The sequence below is a fragment of the Sus scrofa genome, chromosome 5 (genome assembly GCF_054392235.1).
Source record: "Sus scrofa isolate SSC_HxYL_T2T_F1_AM1 chromosome 5, Sscrofa_HxYL_maternal_Yorkshire_Landrace_v2.0, whole genome shotgun sequence".
Lineage (NCBI taxonomy): Eukaryota > Metazoa > Chordata > Mammalia > Artiodactyla > Suidae > Sus > Sus scrofa.
Window position 1 is genome coordinate 19,482,477 of NC_139387.1, and position 26,892 is coordinate 19,509,368.

Sequence of the window (26,892 nt, forward strand, 5' to 3'; positions counted from 1 at the left end):
AGTCAAAAGAATAATAATATTTGGGGAGTTCCTGTCATGGCTGTGGTGATGAACCCAATTAGGATCCATGAGAACGCAGCTTCGATCCCTGGCATAGCTCAGTGGCTTAAGGATCCAGCGTTGCCATGAGCTCTGGTGTAGGTTGCAGGTGCGGCTGGGATCCCACATTGCTATGGCTGTGGTGTAGGCTGGTAGCTGTAGCACCGATTCGCCCCCTAGGCTGGGAACTTCCATATATATATATATATATATATATATATATATATATATATATATGGCGATGAGTGAAAATTCCCTTGTTCATAAATAAAGTTTTATTGGTGCACAACCACTCTTATTTGTTTACATGTTGTCTGTGGGTTACTTTTGCACTACAAAGGCAGGGTTAGTTATTGCAAGAGAGCCTGTGATTTTTCCTATCTGATCCTTTACAAAAGAGATTTGCTGACCCTAGTATATACTCTTCTGTCTCTCAAATAAAGCACTATAAGCCCCAGTGTTAAAAAGGAGGTTCCTAAGCTTTGAAAACTTGTGTGGGTCCAAATACCATCTTGCTTTATGCAAAAGATGAAGTTATGAAAAACTGCATGTAAAGTAAGCATATGTAAATCTAATTCTTTTAACAATAAAGTATGTTTTATTGTAATACGACTTGCTACTTGCAGTATGGCAGATTCACTTTCATTTCTGGAGGTTTAGTATAAACTATATATTTATTTCTCCTTGAATAGAAAATAAAAGGTCTGTTTTTATACTTGATAAAAATATAAGATATAAATATTTAGAAAGGGGTGGTGATAAACTATTCTAAATGCAGTGTTCAGTACCTAAATTAATTATAAAATTTCTGCTTCACATATAAAACATCCTTAGGAAAGCCTTTATACCTACAAAACCATAGTTTTAAAATTCACTAAAGAGCCCTAGTTTCCCTCAGGATCATCGGTCCCCTTCTTGCCGACTCATCACTGTACTCATTCAGAATCCTAGCTGCCTCCTAGGTTTTTCTTCAGCCAAGGTCTAACAACTTCCGTTTCCTAACGTCTTCTTTTCCTTTTTCTCTTCTCTGTTCCCCTCACCTCAGACACACAAGCATTTGTTCGCTAACCAGGCAACAGGCATTTACTGAGCACCTGCTCTGGGCCAGGTCCCTGTAGGCGCTAATCCTCAGATAGGAAAGACCCTCAGTGGTTCCTCTAGACCCATCTTTCCGTCATGGCCAAACTAAAAGATGAGAAATTTGGAAAGTACAGAGGATGTTACTTTAAAAAATCCTGTTGCCTGTCTTCTTCTAAGGCAGGTAGGTGATTTCCTAGAGGCCCAGTCCTGGTTTTAGATCCTGGGACAGGGGCCAGTGCTTCTTTCATTCTTGCTTAGGCTTTTATGCAATGTACCCCAGGGGCTCAAATTTCTCATTCACCCGAGAATCCATCCCCCACACCAGGTTCATTCTCTGCCCTATTGCCATAGAATTGCCTCTCCATCTGGCACAATAGAAGCTGTAAAGAGGCTCTAAACTTGGCATAATTTGGTGCTCCTTGCTGCCTGACCTTTGATGGGTGGTGGTCCCTCTCCTGAGCTTTTGTGAAATGCATAGAGAATAATAACCCCTCCTTCACACATACTTCATGGGAGTATTATGAGGTTGAATGAGGAGGTTATTTAAAAGGCTTGGCATTTTCATAGAGAGGGTTGCTATAGAAACGCAGAGTACAAGTACTTCAGAGAGGGGACTTCGGGAAAGTCCTGGGCTCTTTGTTTCTTTGAGAAGCCAGAATATGGAAGAGTCTCAGTTTGGCCCTGGACCTCTTTCAGCCTCACCCCAAGTCTACCACTTCCTCTTGCTTTTGGAATTAGGCTTTCCCTGCAGTGTCAGTACTTTCCCACCAGAGCCAGTACCTTCTAGTATAGGAGGAATATTATCGCAGTGCAGTCTCACACACCAAGGTGGTGCATTGAGCATTTCCAGAATGTATATGGCTCAATACCGGCACTACTTTTCTACCATAGAGAGAGTGGTGTGACTCTGCCAGATCAAGAAAGGAAAGAATAGAAGATGAGAGGAGAGGAACTTTAAAAAAAAAAAAAGAGTCTGCCAGCAGCTGTTTATTGTGTTGAGCATTGTGTTGGAACTGTGGGAAGAAGTGTGAGATTGGTTCCTGCTCTCTAGCTTTAGGAGCAAGGGTAGAGGGGAGGGGAGGAAGAAGCTTGGAGAATAATGAAAGACACAAACTCTGAGTGTTAGTAGGAGTTCAGAAGAGGGGAGGCTCAGAGTAGTTGGAAATATATCATAGAAAAAGTGGAAGCTCAGTACCAAATTCAAAATAACGCTGACGTCTGTGGGAAAGAGGGCATGTGTTTGGAAAGAGGTGCAGAAAGGAGCAGCATTGGTAAGACATTATTTCTTAGGCTGACTGATGGGTACGTAGATGCTTGTGGTATCATCCTTCAGACCTTCTTCTTATATGCCTTACAGCTCTCATGTGGTTCATTTTTTGGTTTGCTCTTGTTTTTGTGGTGTTTTATTTTCGTTGAGGTGTGATTCACAAGTTAGAAAACCCACCATTTTAAAGTGTACAATTCATTGGCTTTTTTTTACAAGGTGGTGCAGCCATTGCCACTAATTTCACAACCTTTTCCTCACTATAAAGAGACCCATTAGCAACGACTCCTTAATCCATCCAGCCCTAGGCAGCCACTACCCCACTTTCTGTCAAGATTTGCCTATTCTGGACATTTTGTATAAATAGAAGCATACAATATGTGGCCTTTCGCATTTGAATTCTTTTATTTTAAATCTTTTCGGCCGTATCCAAGGTATGTGGAAGCTCCCCTGCTGGGAACCAAACCCATACCCCAGCAGTGACAAGAGCCACAGCAGTGACAACACCAGATCCTTAACCTGCTGTGTCACCTGGGAACTCCTTTTGTGTCTGAATTCTTTTCAAGATTTTCAAGGCTTACCCATGTTGTAGCATGTATAAGTACCTAATTTCTCTCTCTCTCTTTCTCTTTTTCTGGGCCCAGATATCTTTATTTTTCTATAAGTTGCTTAAATCAGAGTTCCCGTTGTGGTGCAGTGGCTAACGAATCCCATTAATAACCATGAGGTTGCGGGTTCGATCCCTGGCCTTGCTCACTGGGTTAAGGATCCGGTGTTGCCGTGAGCTGTGGTGTGGGTCACAGACGTGGCTCGGATCTCGAGTTGCTGTGGCTGTGGGTGTCGGCCGGCAGCCACAGCTCCGATTTGACCCCTAGCCTGGGAACCTCCATATGCCACGGGAGCGGCCCTAGAAATGGCAAAAAGACAAAAAATAAAATAAAAAGTAAAAAAAAAAATAAAAGTTGTTTAAATCATTCCGAAATTCACAATGGGTTAGGAACCACTTTTAGCTATTACTATTCTTAATTCTATTATTTGGCTCGGGACAAAGCTTATTTACAAAAAAAAAAAAAAAAATTAACAGCAACACTTTATTGGGAGTTCCCTGGCAGCTCAGCAAGTTAAGGATCTGGAGTTGTCACTGCTGTGGCTGGGGTCACTGCTGTGGCACAGGTTTGATCTCTGGCCTGGAAACTACCACATGCTGCAAGCATAGCCCCCCAAAAAGGACCTTACTGGACACTTTTCAGCTAATAATATACATTTGACTCTTGAATAATGCAGGAGTTAAAGGCATGGACCCTCAGCATAGTCAAAAATGCACCTATAATTTACTGTTAGCCCTTCATAAAGGTGGGTGTTTCCCCAACACCAATGGTTCCTTCCTTAATACCTGCGATTTCTCTGTATCTGTGCTTCCACAGCCCCAGACTCAGCCGACTATGGCTCGTGTATTACCTTGGTATTTACTATTGAGAAAAAATCTGCATGTAGGTGGACCTGCGCAGTTCGAACCCATGTTGTTCAAAGGTCAACTGTGTATATATATTTTTGTGGTAAACTACACATAACACAAAAATTACTATTTTGACCATTTTTTGTGCACGACTCAGTGGTATTAAATACACCCACCATGCTGTACAACCATCGCCACTATCCATTTCCACAACGTTTTCATCGTCCCGAACAGAAAGTTATACCCATTAAACCACAACTCTCCATTCCCCCGATAAACTCAATTCTACTTTCTATGAATTTGCTACATCCAGCGGAATCATATAATATTTGTCCTTTTGTGTCTGATTTATTTCACTTAGCATAATGTCTTCCAGGTTCATCCGTGTGGTAGTATGTATCAGAATTTCAGTCCTTTTAAGACTGAATATTATTCTGTTATATGGATATAGACCACGTTTTGCTTACCTGTTTGTCTCTTGATGGGCATTTTGGTTGTTTCCATTTGTACAGTGTTTTGAATAATGCGTTTGTGAATATTCGTGTATACTTTTTTTTCTTGGCCACCCCGCGGCACATGGAGTTCCCTGGCCAGGAATTGGATCTGAGACACAGTTTCGACGTAAACTGCAATTGCGGCAACACCAGATCCTTGAACACACTGTGCTGGGCTGGGAATGGAAACCCGCATCCTTGGTGCTGCAGAGATGCTGCTGATCCCCTTGTGCCACAGTCAGAATTCCTGTGTGTGCGTGTTTTTGTGTGAACCTGTTTTCAGTTCTCCTAGCTATATAGCTAAGGTCATATGATAATTCGATGTTTAACTTTTGAGGAACTGCCAAACTGTTTTCCAGAGTAGCTGAACCATTTTGCATTCTCACTAGTACTACATGAGTGTTCCAGTTTCTTTATATTCTTGCCAACATTGTTATTTTCCATGATCTTTTTTTTTTTTTAATATTACCACCCTAGTGGACATAAAGTGGCATCTCATTGTGGTTTTATTTGCATTTCCCCAATGACTACTAATGTTGAATATCTTTTCATGTCTTACTGGCTGTTTTTGTATCTGTGCTTTGTAGAAATGTCTTTTCAAATCCTTGCCCATTTTTAACTTGGATTATTTGTCTTTTTACTGTTGAGTTGTAGGTGTTCTTTATTCTGGCTGCTAAACCCTTTTTAGATACATGTTTTGCAAATATTTTCACCCATTCTGTGGGTTGTCTTTTCACTTTCTGAGTAGTGTCATTGTTGTACAAAAGTTTTGAATTTTGATGAAGTCCACTTTATCTGTTTCTTGCTTTGGTTGCTTGTGCTTTAGAAAGTGTCACATCTATGACACTATTGCCTAGTCCAAAGACGTAAAGATTTACACCTCTGTTTTTTTCAATGAATTTGATAGTTTTAGCCATTGGTCCATTTGAGTTAATTTTCATAGAGATGGTGGGATAGAGGTTCCAATCCATTCTTTTGCATGTGGTTGTCTAGTTGTCCCAGCACCATTTATTGAACTCTTTCCCCTTTGAATTGTCTCGGCATCCTTGTTGAAAATCACTTGACCCTAAATGTATGGATTTATTTCTGGACTCTCAGTTCTGTCCTATTGATGTGTTTGGCTATCCTTATGTTATTACCACAGTTTTGATTAGTATAGCTTTGTGGTAAGCTTTGAAATGGAAAAGTGTGAGAGTCCTCAAATCTCAAGTCTCTCAAGATTGCTTTGACTGTTTTGGTTCCCTTGAATTTATTTATTTTTTTCCCTTTTTTTTTGTCTTTTTAGGGCCACACCTGTGGCACATGGAAGTTCCTAGGCTAGGAGTCAAATTAGAGCTGCAGCTGCTGGCCTACACCACAGCCACAGCAACACAGGATCCAAGCTGCCTCTTCGACCTACACCATAGCTCATGGCAACGCCAGATCCTTAACATACTGAGCAAGGCCAGGGATCATATCTGAGTCCTCACAGATGCTAGTGAGATTTGTTTCCTCTGAGCCACGACGGGAGCTCCAGGTTCCCTTGAATTTCTATACAGATTTCAGGATCAACTTGTGAATTTCTACCCCAAAAAACAGTTAAAATTTTGATAGAGATTGCATTGAGCTATAGCAGTGTTGTCTCTCAATCCATGAGCACAATGTCTTTCCATTTATTCATTTTTTTGTTTTGTTTAATGATGTTTTATAGTTTTTAGTGTATAGGTCTTATACTTCTTTTGTTAAATTTATTCCTAGGTATTTGATTCTTTCAGATGCTCTTGTAAATAGGATTGTTTTCTTAATTTCATTTTCAGATTGTTTATTGCTAGCGTATAGAAATGCAGCTGATTTTTATATGTTGATCTTATATCTTAGAACTTCTTATGAGCTCTGATAGTTTTGTGTCTGCATACTCCTTAGGATTTTCCATTTACAAGATCATTTCATCCACAAATAGAAATAGTTTTACTTACTTAATTGCCTTGTCTAGAACCTCCAGTACAATGTTGAATGGAAGTGGTGAGAATGGAATTCTTGTCTTGTTCCTGATCTTAGGGAGAAATCTTTTAGTCTTATAACATTAAATATGATGTTAGTTGTGGATTTTTCATAGATGCCTTTGATCAGGTTAAGAAAGTTTCCTTCTATTTCTGGTTTATTGAGTGCGTTTATTATTAAAAAGCGTTGGATTTTGTCAGGTGCTTTTTCTGCACCTATTGAGATGATTATGCAGTTACTGTCCCTTATTTTTATTAATATGTTGCGTTACATTGATGGATTTTCATGTGTTAAAACCATCTTTGCATTTCCAGGATAAGTCCTACTTGGTTGTGGTGTATAATCCTTTTTTAAAATGCTGCCAGATATGGTTTGCTGGTATTTTGTTGAGGATTTTGTATCTATGTTCATGAGGGATGTTAGTTTGTAGTTTTCTTTTCTTGTGATGTCTTCGTCTGGTTTTGTATCAGGGCAGTACTGGCCTTACAGAATGAGTTGGGAAGTGTGCCCTTCTCTTCTCTTTTTTGGAAGAACTTGTGAAGAATTGGTATTAATTCTTCTTTAAACATTTGGTCGAATTCATCAGTGAGGCCATCTGGTTCTGGGCTTTTCTTTGTGGGGATTCATGTTTTTAATGCAAGGTGCAGAAGAGTATTTATAGTACAATCCCATTTGAGAGAGAGAGAGTGTGTGTGTCTTTTTAGGGCTATATTTATGTGCTTATACTTACACAGAAAAGTTTTCAAAAGATACACAAGAAAAGACATACAAGTAGCAAAGTTTATCTTTGGGTAAGAGATGAAACTTGTCTTCTCTCTTTTTTATACTTGTGGCCATGTATTGATTTAAATTAAAAAACAAAACAAAAACAAAAACCTACTTAAAACGGCTAGCATTTGTTTACTTTTTTACCCACACAGTGAGATACTGTGTACTTGCCCCTGGCCTTGTATCCTCAGGAACTCAGTCTCCTAGGCCCCTCCATCTCTCTCCAGCTTCATGGTCTGCTGCTCCCCCCCGCCCCCCACCCCAATTTTATCCTCCATCAACACTGAATTACTTGTCAATTCCCTGAACACACCCACAGTTAATGTGCCACATCCTTTTGTAAACCCTGTGTTGTTCCCTTTCCTTGCCAACCCTTCCCCCTTAATCTGCCCAGTTAATATCTCTTAATCTCTACTTATCCTTTATTTTTTTAATTTTTTAATTTTATTTTTTGCTTTTTTAGGGCTATACCCATGGCATGTGGAGGTTCCCAGGCTAGGGGTCCATTTGGAGCCACAGCTGCCAGCCTACACCACAGCCACAGCAACATGGGATCCACACCATAGCTCACAGCAACACTGGATCCTTAACCCACCAAGCGAGGCCAGGGATCGATCCCGCAACCTCATGGCTCCTAGTCAGATTCGTTTGCGCTGCGCCACGATGGGAACTCCTCTACTTATCCTTTAAAACCCCTTCTTGAATATTTAGTTACCTTCCTTTATCAGCAGCCCCCAGGTCACTCTCCTCCTGTGCATTCCCCACCCAAGGAGAAAAAAATCTCTCCCTCCTGCTGCCCTCATACATTACGCATATTTTTGTTATTGAACTTCGTATTTACCCTGCATTGTAATTATTAGTTCACGTATATGTCTTCCCTAAAAAGTACAGTTTTATTCCATCTTGTGTCCCAGGAGCTTAGCACAATGCTTGGCACATAACAGATGCTCAAATATGTTTTAATTGAATTGAATTCATGAGACAAGAAAAGGCATTCCATGTAGCATGAGCAGTGTGAGCAAAGGCCAAAGTTTGAAGGACTGTCACTTGCGCTAGTTTGTCAAGACAGGAGGATTCATGTTACGAATCATAGTTGAATGATTTTGGCAAAATTGATAATGGAAGCTCCTAAAAGTCAGGCAGAGTAGACTTGGTAGGTAAACCTTGGAATGAAGAACTCTTCTCACCTCCTTCAAGTCTTCGCTCCAGTCTCTCTTCTCAGTAGGTTTATCCCCCACCACCTCCCTTAAAACCGTCCTCTCTCCCTTCACCGTCCCCGGACCCCAGCCGTCTAGGACTCCCTTTCCCGGATCATCCTCCTTTTCCCACCACATGCCTCACATTCTGCGTAATTTACTTACTTATTATGTTTATTTACTTATTTATTTTTATTTTTCATTGTTTTGCTTTTTAGGGCCACATCCAACGGCATAAGGAAGTGCCCTGGCTAGGGGTCATATCGGAGCTACAGCTCCCGGCCTACACCACGGCCACAGCAACGCGGGATCCGGGATCCGAGCTGAGTTTGCAGCCTACATCACAGCTCATGGCAACAACGGATCCTTAACCCACTAAGCGAGGCCAGGGAGCGAACGCGCATCTTCATGGATCCTAGTCAGGTTTGTTAACCACTGAGCCACGAAGGGAACTCCTGGTTTTTATTTATTGTCTGTCTCCCCTTTTAGAATAAAAGGCTCTCACACTAGGGTAGCCTTGTTCACTGATATTTTCCCAGCACCTAGAACATTGCCTGGCACATAGTAGGCACTCAGTAAACATTTGTCAAATAAATGAATCCTAAACTAATAAATTTCAGCATCTTATCCAGAGCTGGCAGGGATAGCTTAGGTATAATCAAATGGCTTGTTTCTGAAAGAAAAGTTTCTGTAAAACTGCTGCAGTAGTGTCATCCGTTTGTAATAGAATCTGAGGCTGGGTGGGGGAGGGTGATGAGGGAAAGAAAAATATGTTGATTCTGGTTTCTTGCCTTCGACACCAAATTGGGGAATAAAACTTAGAAGTATATCTGAGCTGATTTTATTTCTCGCCTAGAAACATGTTGTTGCATATGGTGATTAATTTCCATGCTTTAATAATTTCTCTCTTTCTTTTTCCACAGACCTTTGTAGTATTAAACAGAGGGAAAACTCTCTTCAGATTTAGTGCCACGCCTGCCTTGTACATTTTAAGTCCTTTTAACCTGATAAGAAGAATAGCTATTAAAATTTTGATACATTCATATCCTTTTCTGCAAATGTGGATGAGTGCAGCAGTTGCATGGTTGCTGGTGTGTGTTTCTGAATGTTGACAACTTAATCGTGTATTAAGTATGTTACCAATAGTGTAGTGGACTATCCCACCAGTCAGGAGATTTAAGAGTGAACTTCTGCTGACTCCTGAGCTGAACTTCGGCAAATTATTTTTTCTTAGGATGATATCAGGGGAGTCTGGAATTTTGTGGGTATCATTAAGAGGGACAAATTAAGGTGGTAACCTTTTACTGAAATCTTGCTTTTTAAAGCACTCAGACTTTAGTAATTTCATAGTGAGTTAGGTTATTCAGTTTTTTAAACATATTAAAATCCTTTTTAGTATTTTTGAAATGCTGCTTCTTGAGTTACAAATAATTGAATAAATGTTTTAGTGATCTGCCTTCAGTATTTGTGATTTCGTGAACAGTGAGCTTAGGAAGTATCTAAGACAGTGTCTCAGACTAAATGGCCCCCCTTGGTACAGAGTCTTAGATCTTTTTTTTTTTTTTTTTTTTTTTAAATGGCCTCACCCATGGCATATGGAAGTTCCTGGGCCAGGGATTTAATCCAGGCCTCAGCTGTGACCCAAGCTGCAAGCTGAGGCAGGACTAGTTCCTTTAATCCACTGTGTCAGGTCAAGGATCAGCCCATGTCTCTGCAGTGACCCAGGCCGCTGCAGTTGGATTTTTAACCCACTGTGCCACAGTGGGAACTCCCAGAGGCTTAGATCTTGATTGCAGGATTGATATGAATCTTTTTTGGTATTTTTGCTCCCATTAAACAAAAAATGCCAATTTATTCATGTGGTTTGACTTCTATATGTCTTATTAATATAGGAGAGCATAAGACAGATTAAAAATTATGTGGTGGGTTTAGCAACTTTGCATAGTGACTTTAAACTTTCATGGTCGATATTTAATTTGACAGTCCTTAGTCCCGTGCTTCAAAGAGTTTTGTGTCCTTCAAGTAGAAGGAAGAAACCAGCAGATGCTACTTCATAAATAGGCGTGACAAGCATTTTCATATTTTATTAATGCTAGGAATTTAGCAACCTGATCTGAAATCTGTGATTTACAAGTAATGTAATTCTGACATCTAAAAGTTTATAAGGAAATAAATAATGCACAATGAACTTCTTCCCTTTTTGTTGGATCAGAAGATGGTGTGTTTTTTCCCTCTTCTAACCAGAACACGTTATTATTTCCTGAAGAGAAATCCAGCTATAGTAAGAAGAAAATCCAGCTATGAGAGGTATTTTCTCTTTTTAAAACTCCACTAGTCAAATAAAGATGGTGGATGCCATTAGCAAGAGAGAGTGAGTTAGCAGCAAATGAGATATGGTTTCTGTGCTTGTGATGGTGACACTGTGAGTCTGAGAACTCATGCTGACCTAAAGCAGTTTAATTTTTCTCAGTAGATAAGAACTAACAGCTGAGAAAGATCCTAGGTGGAATTGAAATGGCAACAAAATGGTTTGCTACTCTTCATCATTCCCAGGCATGTTCAGAATGATCAGCTGAAATTGCCTCGTTACCAAAGTCTTAGGACTATGATGATGCAGATGTCTTCGAAATCCTTACCCAAGGTACCACAACTGGTTTCCCAGATGGGACAGATCCAGCACACATTGGCCGTTGCCTTGCCTGATAAAGGCAGTCGGCTCTTTGGAGGACTAGTGAAAGTAAATTGTTGGTGACATGCACATTTCCACATAACTGGTTGTGCAAGATAATGAACAATAAATGACTACTGAATAATATAAATTAGATTTCATCTGTTTTCTCACCTGATGACTTTGGCAGTCTGGTTATCAGGCAGAGAGGTATTTAGAGGCATAAGTGGTAAGAAGGAGAAATGTTTTATCCAAAAGGAGAACAACAGCCACAGCCCTTCTGAAAGAGAGTGGTCATCCTGCTGTGTCCAGGCACATTCTTTGGCCGGGTGTGGGGACATATGGTGGCGTTGTGTGTTCATGGTGGCGGCCACAGTTTTCATTATCACCTCGCCTTTTCCTCCTCTCTGTGCTTGATCTCCTTTCAGGTTACTGATTTAATTCTTGCGATACCCAATGTGAAATGTGTTTGCTTCTTGAGGATAAAAACAAGCCAGATTTTGTGTATTCTCCCTTAACTCTTTCCTACAGTATTTAGCATGATCATTATGTGCACTATTTTGACCAACTGTGTATTCATGACTTTTAGTAACCCTCCTGACTGGTCGAAGAATGTGGAGTAAGTAGCTCTTTTATTTATTTTTCTGCTCGCTTGTTTTTACTGTTTTTAGTCACTGAATCTTGTTTGCACAGCTTACCCATTAAGGAAGAAAACTATTGCCCCCTTTTCATGTCACAGAGATGTGGCATTTAAGAAATATCCTTAGACATCAGCTCTAGAAAGAGAAAGTGTGCCCTGGAAGTTACCACCCTCACCTCTGCCCTTTTCTGAGTTAACCAGGGCCTGTGACTTGTGGCCCCATCACCTCCTCGTACCCTCAGTTCCTAACCATACCGCCTTCTTCCCCAGCATGAGCTTTCCCTTGCTTTTGGACTTGTCGAAGTTAACATTAGCCCAGGGGCCTCTTTGGCTGCTTCAAAATGATCATGTGCTCAGTGGCAGTAGAATTATTAATTTCTTTGCAATACCCTTCAGGGCCCAATGCAACATTGCAGAGCTCTTGGTGTGTGCGTTCCAGTGAGTTTCATTCACCACATCCTTTTCTCTTCCTCACTTCCTTTCTGCTGCATCCTTCCCATTTTGTCTGTGTTAGAGCTGAAGCCACACATCAGCGTTGTCTTAAAAGATTCATTTGAAGTTTCTGTCTGATCAGAAATTACCTCAAGCTGTCTATTTCTTTGACAGGTACACGTTCACAGGGATTTATACATTTGAATCACTAGTGAAAATCATTGCAAGAGGTTTCTGCATAGATGGCTTTACGTTTTTACGGGATCCATGGAACTGGTTAGATTTCAGTGTCATCATGATGGCGTAAGTTCTCTGCTTACATGATTGGTGTCCTGGGTGTGATTGTATGTGTGTGGTTGGACTCTTGGGTGTGTTCGTAAGTGTGAGTTTGTGGACATAGTGGTATGAGGAATTCATGAATAACCAAATAAGGTGGTATGGACTTAGGTCTGTGATTCTTGCTTATGAGGGCTTCTTATGGTTCAGGCAGTGACAGCATGTATGTATGGGGGAAGGTGAGCAGAGGTTTTATAGCTGGGACAGAAAGTAGGAAGTGATTTCCCATTTCCTCATATTTTATTCTCCCTTGTAACACTGACCAAAGTTTGCACAGTTATCACTAGGGGGCCCAGTGAAGAATTCAGATTTTTTAGATACAAACCTTAGGCTGGAAATCTATTTCCTAGGTATGTTATATCACATGATTTCATGAGGCTGTCCAAATGTTTCAGATTTCAAAGTCAAAACATGATCCAAGTGTCCAGTCTGTTCACTTGGTAAAGAATTACTGACCAGATCCTCAAACTATTATTATCAGAGAGCAGCGTAACGCCACTTTGGTATCCGAGCTACTCTCGATAATTTGTGTTGATTTGACAGTGAAAATGTATCTCTTTGGAAAGCTTAACTGGTGATAGAAGAGTTATAGCAGACTTTATTTTTATTTTCAAGTTGGGAAAGTGCTTTGTGGCTTGGTAGAGGGTAACAGTATAAATCGTGTGTGTGTGCGCGATGTGTAAGATTGAGTGCAATATGTATAAGATTGTGTAAATGGATGAGTCTGAGCATCAGATAGATGTATTTCAACTATAGAATGTGAATGAGTGCTATGCATTGAATATCTGAAACTGGAACTTTGACTTCCTGTTATATTAAAGTTATTTCTAGCTTTCTAGCACTGTGACACATTGGTGTTCACTTATTTGAGCTGGTGATTAAATGAGCACTTAACACAATATTTGCTCTGATCCCACGATCTGGATTTTTCCTGAGCCCTGCTTTTTGTATGTCCTGGGCTGAAATTTCATCTGCAGGCATAACTGCAAAGATATGCGTACAACTCCTGTCCCAGTCATCTATGCAGACAATTTGGGCATTTTTGCCATTGTCAACCAGGGAGTTATTTTAATGTAGATTTGTTTTTATGGGGTTCCTGCTGCAGAAATTTGTCTCCTGCCCCTAAGAAATTGTTCTCAAAACTTGGAGACATAAGCCTTTGATACCTCCTGGCCTGCCTTTTCACTAAAGCAAGGGAATGGATGAGAGTAGTCATTCTGGTTGGGATCTGCACATCACGATGCTGAGTAAGAGAGAAAGCCCAGGAACCTTCTGGTGGTATCACTTCTTTCAAATATACTTTTGACTTCTCCTTGTCCAAATGAAAACAAAACAAAACAAAACAGTATTCCCTAAATGTTTATATTTTGAAACTTTTCTTTTTTAAGGAAAAAAGTGAAATCATAACTTGTATGTCAGACCCTTTCTTACCCCCATTCTCAAACCCTCGCCCAGTGGTACCATTACAAGTTAACTTTGGTTTGATTCTGCAGGTATATAACAGAGTTTGTAAACCTAGGCAATGTTTCAGCTCTACGCACTTTCAGGGTACTGAGGGCTTTGAAAACTATTTCGGTAATCCCAGGTAAGATGGCCCGGGGTTGGTGTTAGGTGTTGGGTTAGGGCCCTGACGTGACGTATTGTACTTTTTGTTTTGCTGTGGTTTTGTGTTTTTTTCCTTTGGTGTTCGTGTTTGTGTCCGTGTTTGTCATTTGTGTCTGTGCGTGACCTCCCTTACTGCAGATATGTGACAGAGTTTGTGGACCTGGGCAATGTCTCAGCGCTGAGAACATTCAGGGTTCTCCGAGCTTTGAAAACTATCTCTGTAATTCCAGGTGAGAAAATTTAAACGCAAGACTGACTTCGCCTCATCTCCTCGTTCCCCTCCATTCATTTTGTCCACCATATTCTGAGCGGCGTCAGCACAGCTGATATGGCCTTGCATTCCGCATGTTTTTTTTCCTGGGAGACGTTCTCTGGAATGGCTCTTTGGTCCTTAGGCACTTTTTCTGACGGTGCTTGCTAGGCATGCAGCCCTCATTCCATCCATGCTTTGAAAAAGCACGTGCTTAAGAACCACTTGGATTTTACAATGTCTGAAAAAATGGTCACCGAGCTAGCTGTCTCTCTGAACATAAATCATTTGCTTCCTGGCCTCATGGAATTACAGTAATCTTAACATTCGCCATCATGCCACTGCTTGTGATTTCTAGGCTTCCTATAGCATGGTTTGCTGATGGGATGTTATTCGAAGAATTGTACTTTTATTGTTATTGTGTTAATGGAATTATTTAATCACAGAAGAGACCTTACTAGGTAAGGTCAACTAGTCCACTATTCCAGACAAATTTCAGAGCCTTGGTGTTAGTGACCTGAACTTTAATACTCACTGAGTATCAACGTTCTATTGCTCTCTGTTGGATTAGAATAAGAACCAGTAGACATCTACTACATGTAGATTCAGAGACCGTTCTCAAGCATAAATCCCAATGAAAGCTTATGCAGGTGCCATTTAAAAAAGAATCAAAGGTAAGATGCAACTAAACGCATGGGCAGACAAAACGTACAAAACCTTTAGATGAAAAGAAAGGAATTTGTGGGTGGTTGAGAGAGAGTTGATGGACAGTCCCTTTAAAATTTTTCCTTTTTCTTCTTGATTCTGGTTGGTAACCTTTTGAAGGTTTTGGATCATTTTGAGAATCAGTGAAAGTTCACAGACCCCACCCCACCCCCCACCCCTAAGCCCACCTATGGCCCTCAGGTGGGGAGCCGTTAATTGACTCAGATCTTTGCCACCGGCTAATACTTACCTATTTTTCTAAAGACCAGTCTTGAAATCTGGAAGAAAAGATATTTTAGTGAGTCTGCCCACTAAAATATCATTGCTGGGAATGTGGCAGAAGTCGGGACTGTGTTGCTGGATTGGACTTTGGTTGTGTTCAGAAGTGTTCAGGGAAGACTCCCAAGAGACCAGCTTTCCGTTACAGTTTTTGTAGAAACAGGGACATGAAGAACAGAGGCATCCTATTCCCGGCATCACATGGCTCTTCCCTTTGTGGCTGAACCAGAAATACTCCTCTTTTCCCCTTGTCAACATTATCTGGATTATCTGCTACAGAGAGAGGGAAAAACAGGGAGAACCCCAGAGGGGGCAGACTCTGTTGACACGTTTGGGCCATGAAGAGGGCCAGTAAATTATGGCCCTATCCAACAAGAATTCCTTTATTTTTAGCAGTAGTAGCTTATACCTTATCAACCAGAAGGTAGGTGTCAGAGTATATTCTTCTTGGCAAAAACACTGTACCCCTGACTTAGCAAGATTTAGTTCCAAGCTGTTTTAAATCCATCTGACCGAAAACCCAGCTCGTTCTCCAGGCGGCTTCATGAAGTTTGTTCATGGAAGCCTAACCCTAAGGCAGGGCCTGTCTTTTTTTTTTTTTTTTTTTAAGACAGCTGGAACACCAAATCTTTACTTTCATTTTTCCTTTGGTCTCTTTCCTCCTCTGGCCTCTTTTAAATATGATCCCATGTTTTCTGCTCACTTCCCCCAGCGTACTCTGCAAGGCATCTGTCTCTTTATGTGCTTGTGATCTCAGAACTTCTCTTCCAGAATTAAATTGGAAAGCTGCGTTCTGCTCACTAACTAGGGCAGCAGATGCTATCTCTGGTATAGCTCTTAGCTTCTGTCTCTGTCTCTACTCTGTGATTAACTTCTGACCACAGCATTTCTGCAAGATACCTCGTGCCTGACGTCACATTAGTTATCCTGAATACTCTCGTTTTATAGATACATATCAATATCTGATTTTCTATTATATATGTAAATATAGATTTATAAGCACAATGCATGGCCCGTAGCGGTCCTCCATAAGTGATTTCGGCAGAAGCAATTATTATTGCAAAGAAGAAACCTAAGCCCAAAGAGAGGGTTTGTATGAAGATTTGAACATCAACTTAACAGTTGGAAATAGAATCCTGGATTCCTGTTTTTAGAAGCACTCCCCCCAGTTGAGCTGGCTTTGGGAGGCTTTGAAAAATAAATTTAAAGGATAATAAAGCCAATAGTAGATCACTGTTAGTGATGATATAATGGGTACTTGAATTCAAGTGTGACTTTCAATCCCAAGTCCTTTTGCTTCTCCTTCTGCTCGTAGAGGACTATTGCCCTCTTCCCACCTGCCTGTTACCCTGGTCTCCTTCCAGGAGGGAACACCAGGATGTGAGTCAGTAGACCTGGGCCGGCTCTTCATTGGAAATCTGAGTTATTTTGTCTCCACTGTGACAGAGCTGGGCCACACTTCCCTCTGAGTAAAAGCCACTGCTTTGCATACCAAGTTTTCTCAGAGGCTACTTCAAGAGAAGTGAACAGTTCACTTCAAGAGAGAATCGTTGTTCTCTTGGCCTTCTCCTGTTCCCAGTTTGTTGTTGTTGTGGTTTGGGGCTGAACCTGTGGCATGCGGAAGTTCCTGGGCCTGGGATCGAACCCATGCCACAGCAGCAATCCGGAGCCTCGGCAGTGACAGTGCCAGATATGTAACCCACCGAGCCCCACGGGAACGCCATCCTGTTTCCAGGTGATTACAGGCTTTTGCCAAAGCTGTCAAAAACAGGCGTGAGAGCAACCGCAGAACTGACCTGGGACCTGCAAGATCTCACCGAGCTCAACTCCCTTTATGAGAGTTTCCCTTTTAGCACTTGCCCTGCTCACCTGGGCAGGTGCTCTCCTCCCTCTTAGCACCTTTGATAGATATTCTGAATGCGTTAGGGCAGCCAGGATTCCCTGAGGGTGGAGGGTACCTTGGTCGGTTAGCTCCAGCCTTTTGTGTAAGAGATGCTTTGATTTAGTGCCTTCTTAGAAAAGATCAAACCGAATGCTGGCCTTTTCAGTTCGCTAACTCAGGACCTGGATACCTATCCTTCATGGTTTCCCTTTTGCTTCAGGGGAGTCGAGTTGAAGAACAGAGACGCACAAACTGTGCTAAAGAGTCACTTACAGGAAAAGACCCTTTTATAATTTTCTTTGGTCCAGAACTTGTTGGATTCAACTTGGCATTGAAGTAGAAAGTCATATGTCTTAAGACTTGGTTTTTACTCTGTGTTTATCTAGGTACAGCAATGAACTTCTAAGTGACTCTGTCAGACATTTCATCCTCTGAGAACTTTGACCATGTGCCCCAGAGACAGGGTGACCATCTCAAAGCAGGCGTCTCACGGTTGTCCTAGAGAGTAGTACTTAATGGCGTAAATAAAACCAGTTGGCAGGGCCTCTCTGCCCGTCCCGTTTCATTTCCGTCGTCCTACCCATGGCCCCAAAGCACTACTTCGGTACGTCGTTTTGCTGGCTCTATAGCTGTGGTTTCTGGTTTTATCTTGGATTCATTTCTTTGCTTTCATTTCTGTCACCTTCCTCTCTTTCCTTGTGGTATCAGATAAGAAGCAGGGAAAACAAGAAGCCTTTCCCCCTTCCCACAAAGGGAATATTTACAAAGAAAGCATTTTCTTTCAGTGTGTCCATTGTGAATGTGGCAATTTCTGCCGAATAGCGAAGGGCGATAGAAAGTGTTGTAAAACTATATTCAGGCTCACTGTTTTCTTTTAAAATATTTCTGGTTATTAACCCAGTTGTATTTCTCCTTTTCCGCGTTGCTTCTCAGAAAAGACAGCTGCAGTTGACCACAGTGGCGGAGCTAAGTGGAGCAACACTGGAGACTCACAGGATCCCAGTGACCCACCTCTGAGAGCTAGTTAGTTTTGGTCATCCTTTGTGACACGAACCTGGTCTTGAGTAATAAATTGATGGCCCCCAAGTCTCTATCACATTACTCTTGATCTAAAGACCCTCCAAGAACTATCACTGTGGGGATTGAATCTGCAGCAGGAGTTGATTTGGCATGACTTTCCTTCCCCTAGGACCGGTCTGGATCAAGCCAGACTGAGATGGAAGCTGTTCTTTCCCTGTTGTGAGAACGCCTTGTTAATGCTGTGGAGGCCTGTTCTGATGTTAATTTTGTAAGAGAAGTAGCTGATGTTGCTTCAAACCACTTTGATTCTCAACCTGAGCCACAAACTAGGAAAGACAAACATACTTTATGTATGATCTGGCGTCAGCATGGGGGAAGGTGTTGATCCCAGTATGCGTGGCCGATTCTCTGGACTTAGCACATAAGCAGACTTTGTTCATTTCTTCAAGGGATTGCTGGGCAGCATGAACGGTGACAGGAGGCTCAGAGGTGCCTTTGGACACAGAGTGGGGTAAAATTCCGTGGCAGCGGCTTCCCTTGCTTCTCAAAATTCCTTAAGCGTCTGATTTCCTCTCTGTAGCTGACCTTTCTGTGCATTGGGTCGCACTGGCTTTTCTTGTTCTGTAATAAAGATATCAACTGCTTCTGCTCAGGCGCATCCCAGTGCTAGTTCGTGTTAGCCGTTTCCAAGAGTTCTCGCTGTCCAATTTGCCCCCACGTGGCTTCTGTCGCACACTCTGTTGTGTAGGAGTCGTATGAAGGAGCATTCTGCTGCGTTTTGGATGATGGTTTTCCTTGCTTGTTCTGGTATGCGGTGTTGTGAACCAGCAGAGGAAGTAAGACAGCTTATCCTCACAGCCGGAGCAGTGGCATTCTCCATTCTTGCGTGCATCGGGTCAGGAATTCTACCAGCTACTTCTTACTTTTTTTGACCTGTGTTGCTGGTAGCAGGGGGAGCGCTTTTGCCTGGCTGCATTCACATACTAGTCTGTGGCAGCCACTGCTGGCAAGACTGCGAAGGTTGAGCTTAAGCAAAGTGTCGATGGCGTCATCCCCATAAATTGGCATTGATGTCTGCAAATACGGTCCTTGGCAATTATCAACCCTAACGGAAGGAAGAAGAGTCTGGGCGGAGACCTGTGTATCATTCAGTGGCCATTTACATTTCACGCTGCTGAGTAATTGTGTGTCTGCCCTCACGTGCAGACATTGTTACGTCACCTTTCTTCTTCCCGTGCTCTCTTCTCATTTTCTCCCAACAATCCAGAAGAGGATCTTGGAGAGTGAACTTTTTGGATGCCCATAGTTTGTGTTATTTAGTGATTATTTTTGCTTAATTAAGATTTGTTTCGGAGTTCCTATCGTGACTCAGCAGAGACGAATCTGACTAGTATCCATGAGGACACAGGTTCAATCCCTGGCTTTGTTCAGTGAGTTAAGGATCCAGTGTTGCCGTGAGCTGTGGTGTAGATCACAGCTCGGATCTGGCCTTGCTGTGGCTGTGGCGTAGGCCAGTGAATATAGCTCTGATTCGACCCCTAGCCTGGGAACCTCCATGTGCCATGGATGTGGCCCTAAAAACAAACAAACAAACAAACAAACAAAAGATTTGTTTCTTTGCCTGTGAAATATAAGCATCCAAATACCATACCCAATTTAAGTTTCTACTTTAAACTTCTTGAAAGCTGAAAGAACTCCACCAAGATTTAAGCCTCTGACTTCAAAGCAAAACACTTGAGGTTTTTTTCCCTAGCATTCTGGACTCATATTTACCGATTTCTTCAGCAACAATGACCTCTAATTTCTGGAGGTGTTAAACCAGCTGATTGTGCATGTTAAAAGTGAGCAGTTCCACATATGTTTGGTGTATTTGTTGAGCATCCCTGGTTGCAAGTAAAAAGATACAGGAGTGCTTCAGGGAAAGCTAAGGGCTGGAATGCCTTGGGGCTTCTGGAAGCCAGTGAAACCAGAATGCAGATCCATAAAGCCCCAGGCACCAGGAAGTGCCTCATCTTCATCTTTCTCCTCTCCATACATCTGTTTCCTTTTTCCATCTCTTAGCATGCTGTCTTTATCTCTCAGACATATCCTAATATAATGATAAGATTTGGCTACCGCTTAGCTCCCAATTTTATGTATTATCATTCCCACCACGTGAAAAGATTACTGGACAGTCTTCTGTCCTATACCACATTCCTAGAGAAGAGGCTCTGTATTTAGGTCAGATGTCCATCCTGACATTCCTACAAACAAGGCTGTGGGGAGCCCCCCCCACCCCACCCCCCGCTTATGGAACAAATGATAGTTTGAGCTCATAGTCTGGCATGTCCAGTTATATCAGTTTGGAATGGTCCAGAGAGTTCCCAGGCCAGGAAAATCAGATTAGACTTAAAATTGTATGCTTTTTAAGAATTAATATCACAAATGTATTGGTTTGACGATTTTTTAGTATTTTCCTCTTGTTACTGGTAGAAATAACAGCTCCTTTCTCAGGTCATTAAAATGGAAATGGAAAGGGCCTTGAACTGTCGTCCAGTGTTCAGATAGGCGATTGTCTGAACCAGTCAGGAGAGATGGCTGCATAAGCTCTTCATAAACAAGTCCGGGAGAAGAAACTGTGCACCCATTCTTCAGTGAATATTCAACTACTCTTTAAAAAAAAAAATCTCTCTTGAACTTTGGAAACAGAACTGTGTAGTTTTAGGAGCTCAGAACTGACTTGTCTACCCAATATACACCTGCCTCCAGCCAGCCAAATATAGGGAAGGACTTTTCTATTCCTTAGCACCATATGAAATTCAGTTCCATCACACTGGAGCAGTTTTTCCTTCTTTATAGCTGCCTTTTGTTTTATACCACCAATATACCTCCTTACCTGGCTGTGTGATTATGCTACAATTTCCTAGGACTTTAGGCATAAAATATTGAAATTGCAACTATTTAATCACGAAGGAATAAATATCTCTCTGCCCTGTTGTGAAGGACTTCTAGAGATGATTCTTCAGCTTCTCCACTGCCCACTGCCAACTACTCCTGTGTGTATCCACATTCTGTGTGTGAGAAAATGAGCCTGGGAGGTGACCTTAAATTTGTTCCGAAATGCAGTGGGTCATAAATAGCAGCTAAGCTGGGACCAGAATTCCTGATTTCTGATTCCCTGTCTGGTGCTCTTTCTGCACAGCCCTATGAGGAGAAAAGCAATCACTAGAAGTGCCTTGTGTCCTCAAGCCCAGGCAGGCTCTTCCTAATCCCTTTGGGACCATGGTCTCCACGGAAGGCCCACCCTGTGAGAAACATAGGCCTCTGCATACTGTCATGCTTAATCCTCACCATAGCCCTGTGATAGTCGACTATAATTATCCCCATCTTAAAGATGAAAAAGCTGGGAGTTCCCATCATAGCTCGAATCTGACTAGTTTCCATGAGGACGCAGGTTCGATTCCTGGCCTCACATAGTGGGTTAAGGATCCAGCTTTGCCATGAACTGTGGTGGAGGTCGAAGATGCAGCTTAGATCCTGCATCGCTGTGGCTGTGGTGTAGGCCAGCAGCTACAGCTCAGATTCATCCCCTAGCCTGGGAACTTCCACATACCATGAGTATGGCCCATAAAAGACTAAATAAATAAATAAAGATGAAAAACTGAGATTCCAAGAGGGGTATTGCTCAGGTTACACAACTAAGTGGTATAACTTTTTAAGATTCCTAATTATCGGGAGTTTCTGTTGTGGCTCAGTGGTAACAAGCTCAACTAGTATCCTTGAGGATGTGAGTTCAATCCCTGCCCTCACTCAGTGGGTTAAAGATCTGGAGTTGCTATGGTTGTGGTATAGGCCAGCAGCTGCAGCTCTGATTTGACCCCTGGTATGGGAATTTCCATATGCCAGAGGTGAGTCCCTAAAAAAAAAAAAAAAAGAAAAAAAGAAAGAAAGAAAGAAGAGAGAAAAACAAATTAGTATTTATTAGTAGTTATCTACCCAGACTCACACTTCAGGGCCAGGATTAGGCTTTCTATAGACTTGCAGTCCAGTGTTACCTTAAGAAGTAGATTAGAGATAAGATCCTCTTGAGGCCCATGTTTCAGGGCTTATGTCTGCCTCCTGTCCATCCTGGTGTTTTGGTACCCAGAAAGAGCTCAAGGCTATCTTTGGCACGTCTTAGGGGTAGCTGGTGCCTGGACATGCCCAGGAGAACCATATGTAGACTGTTTTGATCCAGACATCATGAACCCACAGACATAATTTTCTTTGTCTCCTATCACTTATCTTTCCCTGTGCAGTTAGGAAATCTGTAGCTTCATATTTGAACCAGTGGCTTGGACTTAAACCCAAATATCAAGTGGATTATATGGAGTTTTTTAAATTTTTGGTTTTTTTGGAAGTTCTCATCATGGCGCAGTGGAAACAAATCTGAAACTAGTATCCATGAGGATGCAGGTCCCATCCCCAGCCTCGTTCAGTGGGTCAGCGATCTGGCACTGCCGTGAGCTGTGGTGTGCCACAGACACAACTCAGAGCCCCTGTTGCTGTGGCTGTGGTGTAGGCTGGCAGCTGTAGCTCTGATTTGACCCCTAGCCTGGGAACTTCCAGTTGCCGTGGGTGTGGCCCTAAAAAGGAAAAAAAAAAAAAAAAATTGTTTTTTAAGGTCCCTTGTGGAGAACAGGGCATATATATGATACAGAAGAAGGTACATTTTTTTCATGGAAAGACAAACCATAAATACTGGCTTGATAGTAATTAACCTTACTAAGACATCAGCATTTCCAGAGCTCTTGGAAAATATTATTGTCCTTGCTCACGTATTATCGGCTTCTAAACTTCCTCATAGTTCTCTTTCCAATCTGAAAGCCTCCTCAATTCCTGAATTTCCATTTATTTATTCAGCTCATATTTACAGAATACCTGCTGGGGGCTAAGCCATGTAGATAGAGCTATGAATCAGATAGACATAAATAATTAATTACAACCATGATAATGCCACAAAGGAAAGTAACAGGTGCTATTAAAATAATAATAGTAGAAGTTCCCATCGTGGCTCAGTGGTTAACGAATTTGACTAGCATCCATGAGGATGCAGGTTCAATCCCTGGCCTTGCTCAGCAGGTTAAGGATCTGGCATTATCATGAGCTATGGTGTTGGTTGCAGACACGGCGTTGCTATGGCTGTGGTGTAGGCTGGTGGCTACAGCTCTGATTCAACCCCTAGCTCGGGAACCTCCATATGCTGCAAAAAAAAAGCCAAAAAAAAAAAAAATTAGTAATAGTAGGGGAGAGAGAAGAGTCTCAAAGTCAGAGAAGGCTTTGTTGGAAAATCGGGCAGGGGGAACAAGAGAATGTGAGGAAGCATGTCAGGCAGAGGACACGGTGCATGAAGACCCTGAGGCAGGTGAGAGCTTGCTTGACTCCTCTGAGGAGCTGAGAAGCAGTCAGACAGGAAGGTACCTCTAGGAAGAAAAGAGCCACAGGTTGGAGAAGGAACTTTCTTTTACTTTTTAAAAAAGGATTGACCTGGGAGTTCGCATTGTGGCTCAGCAGTAACGAACCTGACTAGTATCCATGAGGACACAGGTTCGATCTCTGGCCTCCCTCAGTGCATTAAGGATCTGGTGTTGCTGTGAGCTGTGGTGTAGTTTGCGGAGGCAGCTCGGATCTGGTATGGCTGTGGCTCTGGCGTAGGCCAGCACTCACAGCTCTGATTAGACCCCTAGCCTGGAAACTTCCATGTGCCCCTGGTGTAGCCCTAAAAAGATAGCAGCAACAACAAAAAGCATTGGCTTAAAAATCGATGCTCCTGGAAAATGCTAATATCACCGCCCCATTATTATTCTCACGGCATAAAAGACAAAGTGGCCATGTGTCTGGGGGGCACCATGGGGAGGAGTAGAGGCCCTGGTTGGAGGGGGAGGCTGGGGGAGGTGGGGAGGGCTGTGGGGCGAGGCTGATTCGGGGGGCTCTCTCCCTTAGGCCTGAAGACCATTGTGGGCGCCCTCATTCAGTCCGTGAAGAAGCTGTCAGATGTGATGATCCTGACGGTGTTTTGCCTGAGTGTCTTTGCCTTGATCGGACTGCAGCTCTTCATGGGAAACCTGCGGAACAAGTGTGTGGTGTGGCCCATCAACTTCAACGAGAGCTATCTTGAAAATGGCACCAAAGGCTTCGACTGGGAAGAGTACATCAACAATAAAAGTAGGTGGCCCCTTCTCAGATGCCAGGGACGGAAGAAACGTCTGTCTCTGGTGCACGTGGTCAGAAGCCACCACTGGGCTGTGCAAAGCACGTGGGGCCAGAAAGGAAGGCCAGGACTGCTGGAAGTAGCCTTGTGAACTTACTCCCTTTCCTCGTGGTGGGATTATGTTCTCTCAACTGTCAGCCCTCTCTCCCTCCCTCTGTCTCTCTTCCCTGCCTTTAAAAGCAACTGTGAACCTTTATGTTTTTATCACATGTACCCCTAAATTTTGCTTTGAAAATCAGGCTTAGAAACTTGGTAAAAATCCTTTTTCCCTTGTTGAGTTACCTGAGATATTTAAACGCTTAGGTCAGAGTATACCGGTAAGCTTTCTTAGTACTCCTAAGACCTTGGTAATAACTCTGTTCTAGGGAATCAAGTCATCTCTAAGTAACCATTTGACGCTGTTAAGGAGTTTTATCAAGTTCATTTTAGGAACTTGCGTCTTACCCTTAGGGATGTTTGGTGTAGTGGTACTTCAGTAAAACAGTAGGGGACGTCAGCACTGTCACTGTTAGTCATAGAGGCAGTTAAGCAGCCGTAAGGAAGTGTTGCAAAGGGGATTTCAGGGACACAAACAGGAAGGGAAAACATGCCTTCTGATTTAAAGTAGAACGTGGTAACTAGTGATCTATATAATAGAGTGATCTTCTATAAAGATAGAAGGGTAACATTGCGTAAAGGGGTGAAAAACTCAGAAAACTCTCTTTTACACCCTTTGATTGAAGTACCAGAACATGGCATATGGATCTGAAGTACAAGTAGAAGCCAAGTGTCTGAAAAAAAAAAAAAAAAAAGTTGCATTAAAGGCTCTACAGCAGCACTTTTCATTTTAAATATGTATATATAGGAAAATAGTTAATGGGAAAGAATTCTTATCAAGTTTCACCGCTGTCAGAAAAGATGTATATGAGCTAAAATCAATAACTGTTTCTGCTGGGCTAGTTAGGAACAGTGTAACCTTATTCTCTCATTCACTGAAATCTGCCTTCTTCATTTCCTGCCTCTTCAAACTTTTCTAGCAAATTTTTACATAGTTCCTGGCATGCTGGAACCTTTACTCTGTGGGAACAGTTCTGACGCTGGGTGAGTAGCTCACCTAATTTTATTCTTCTAACTTAATGTGTCAGACAAAAATGGACAGTATTTGCATTCTTCTTTTTGCTCAGGTAGACGACCCTAAGTGGGTTCGGTGTATTGGTTGATCCAGATTTTCTTTCTAATTTATATTTGTCCATCCAAAGCTGACATTTCACTAGTAGGTGAAGGTGCCTAGCGTCTCAAGCCAAAATCCAAGATATAAAAGACTGAAGGTAGGATCTATAACAGCAGATGGCTTCCCTGTCCCTTGTAGACTCTCCTCATTCTGTCGTAACACAGTTAATAAAACGTAGAGTAAGAACACTGCCTTCGTGATAGGTTAGGACCCAAGGCTGACCCAAAATATACTGGGCCTGACCGCATCGGGGAGGGGAGAATGTTACAACATAACATCCCTTTCCAATTTTTTTTATTGTGGCAAAAATAGACATAACATAAAGATCTGGCCTCTTAATCATTTTTAAGGGTACACCTCAGTGGTATTAAGTATGTTCACATTGTTGCACAACCATCACCACATCCATCTCCAGAACTCCTCATCTTCCCGCACTGGAACGCTGCACCCATGAAGCAGTAACTGCCGTTCTCCTCTCCCTCCACCCCCCGGCAACCAGCCTACGTTCTGTTTCCGTGATATCAACCACTCTGAGTACCTTATATAAGTGAAATCATACAGTGATTTTCTTGCCGTGACTGGAGTAACACCATGTCCTCAACATTCATCCATGTGACATGTCCCAGTTTCCTTCCTTTGATACGTACATGCCACATTTTGTTTATCCATTCGTCTTTGGATGGATACCTGAGTTGTTTCCATATGTTAGTTGTTGTGAATTACGCTGCTGTGAACATGAATGTACAGCAACATAATGTGAGTCCCGATTCTGCTCCTTCTAGCTCGGAGACTTTTGGCAAGCCCTTTCACTTCTGTGAGCCTCCATTTCTTCCTCTAAAATGGATTTAATCATGGTCTCACTTTCTGAAAGGGCTATGAAGGATCCAGTTAGATAACACACATGAAAATGGTTTGTAAACAGGAGTTCCCGTCGTGGTGCAGTGGTTAACAAATCCGACTAAGAACCATGAGGTTGCAGGTTCGGTCCCTGCCCTTGCTCAGTGGGTTAATGATCCGGTGTTGCCATGAGCTGTGGTGTAGGTCGCAGACGTGGCTCGGACCCTGCGTTGCTGTGGCTCTGGTGCAGGCCAGCAGCTACAGCTCCGATTCGACCTCTAGCCTGGGAACCTCCATATGCCGCGGGGGTGGCCCAAGAAATGACAAAAAGACAAAAAAAAAAAAAAAAAAGAAAGAAAATGGTTTGTAAACAGAAGACTATATAAATGTAGGGTGTAGGGTTATCATTTAGAATATATTGGTCTCCTAGAAATTGGTGATTTAAGATGACACGGCTACTAGAAGTCCATTTAATTTCTGTATTGAAGTTAGACATTAGAAATTACATTGAAATAAATATCA

General features: G+C 42.2%; 1 protein-coding gene across 14 annotated transcripts in view; it reads left to right on the top strand.

The window, feature by feature from the left end:
• Window positions 1-26,892, top strand: part of SCN8A (sodium voltage-gated channel alpha subunit 8) — a 192,699-nt gene that overhangs the window by 82,568 nt on the left and 83,239 nt on the right. For 7 of the 14 annotated variants that reach the window (XR_014803177.1, XR_014803176.1, XM_084955570.1 and 4 more), the window contains exons 3-8: window positions 9,201-9,318; window positions 11,474-11,564; window positions 12,192-12,320; window positions 14,097-14,188; window positions 24,056-24,277; window positions 25,340-25,403. Coding sequence is in view for 10 of the 14 variants with exons in the window: in XM_084955570.1 (XP_084811696.1) it covers window positions 9,201-9,318; window positions 11,474-11,564; window positions 12,192-12,320; window positions 14,097-14,188; window positions 24,056-24,277; window positions 25,340-25,403 (716 nt within the window). In the remaining 4 variants the exon portion in view is untranslated. Of the gene's footprint in view, window positions 1-9,200; window positions 9,319-11,473; window positions 11,565-12,191; window positions 12,321-13,846; window positions 13,939-14,096; window positions 14,189-24,055; window positions 24,278-25,339; window positions 25,404-26,892 lie in introns of all 14 variants that reach the window. The other 7 variants (XR_014803178.1, XM_084955577.1, XM_084955578.1 and 4 more) reach the window with 2 other exon arrangements.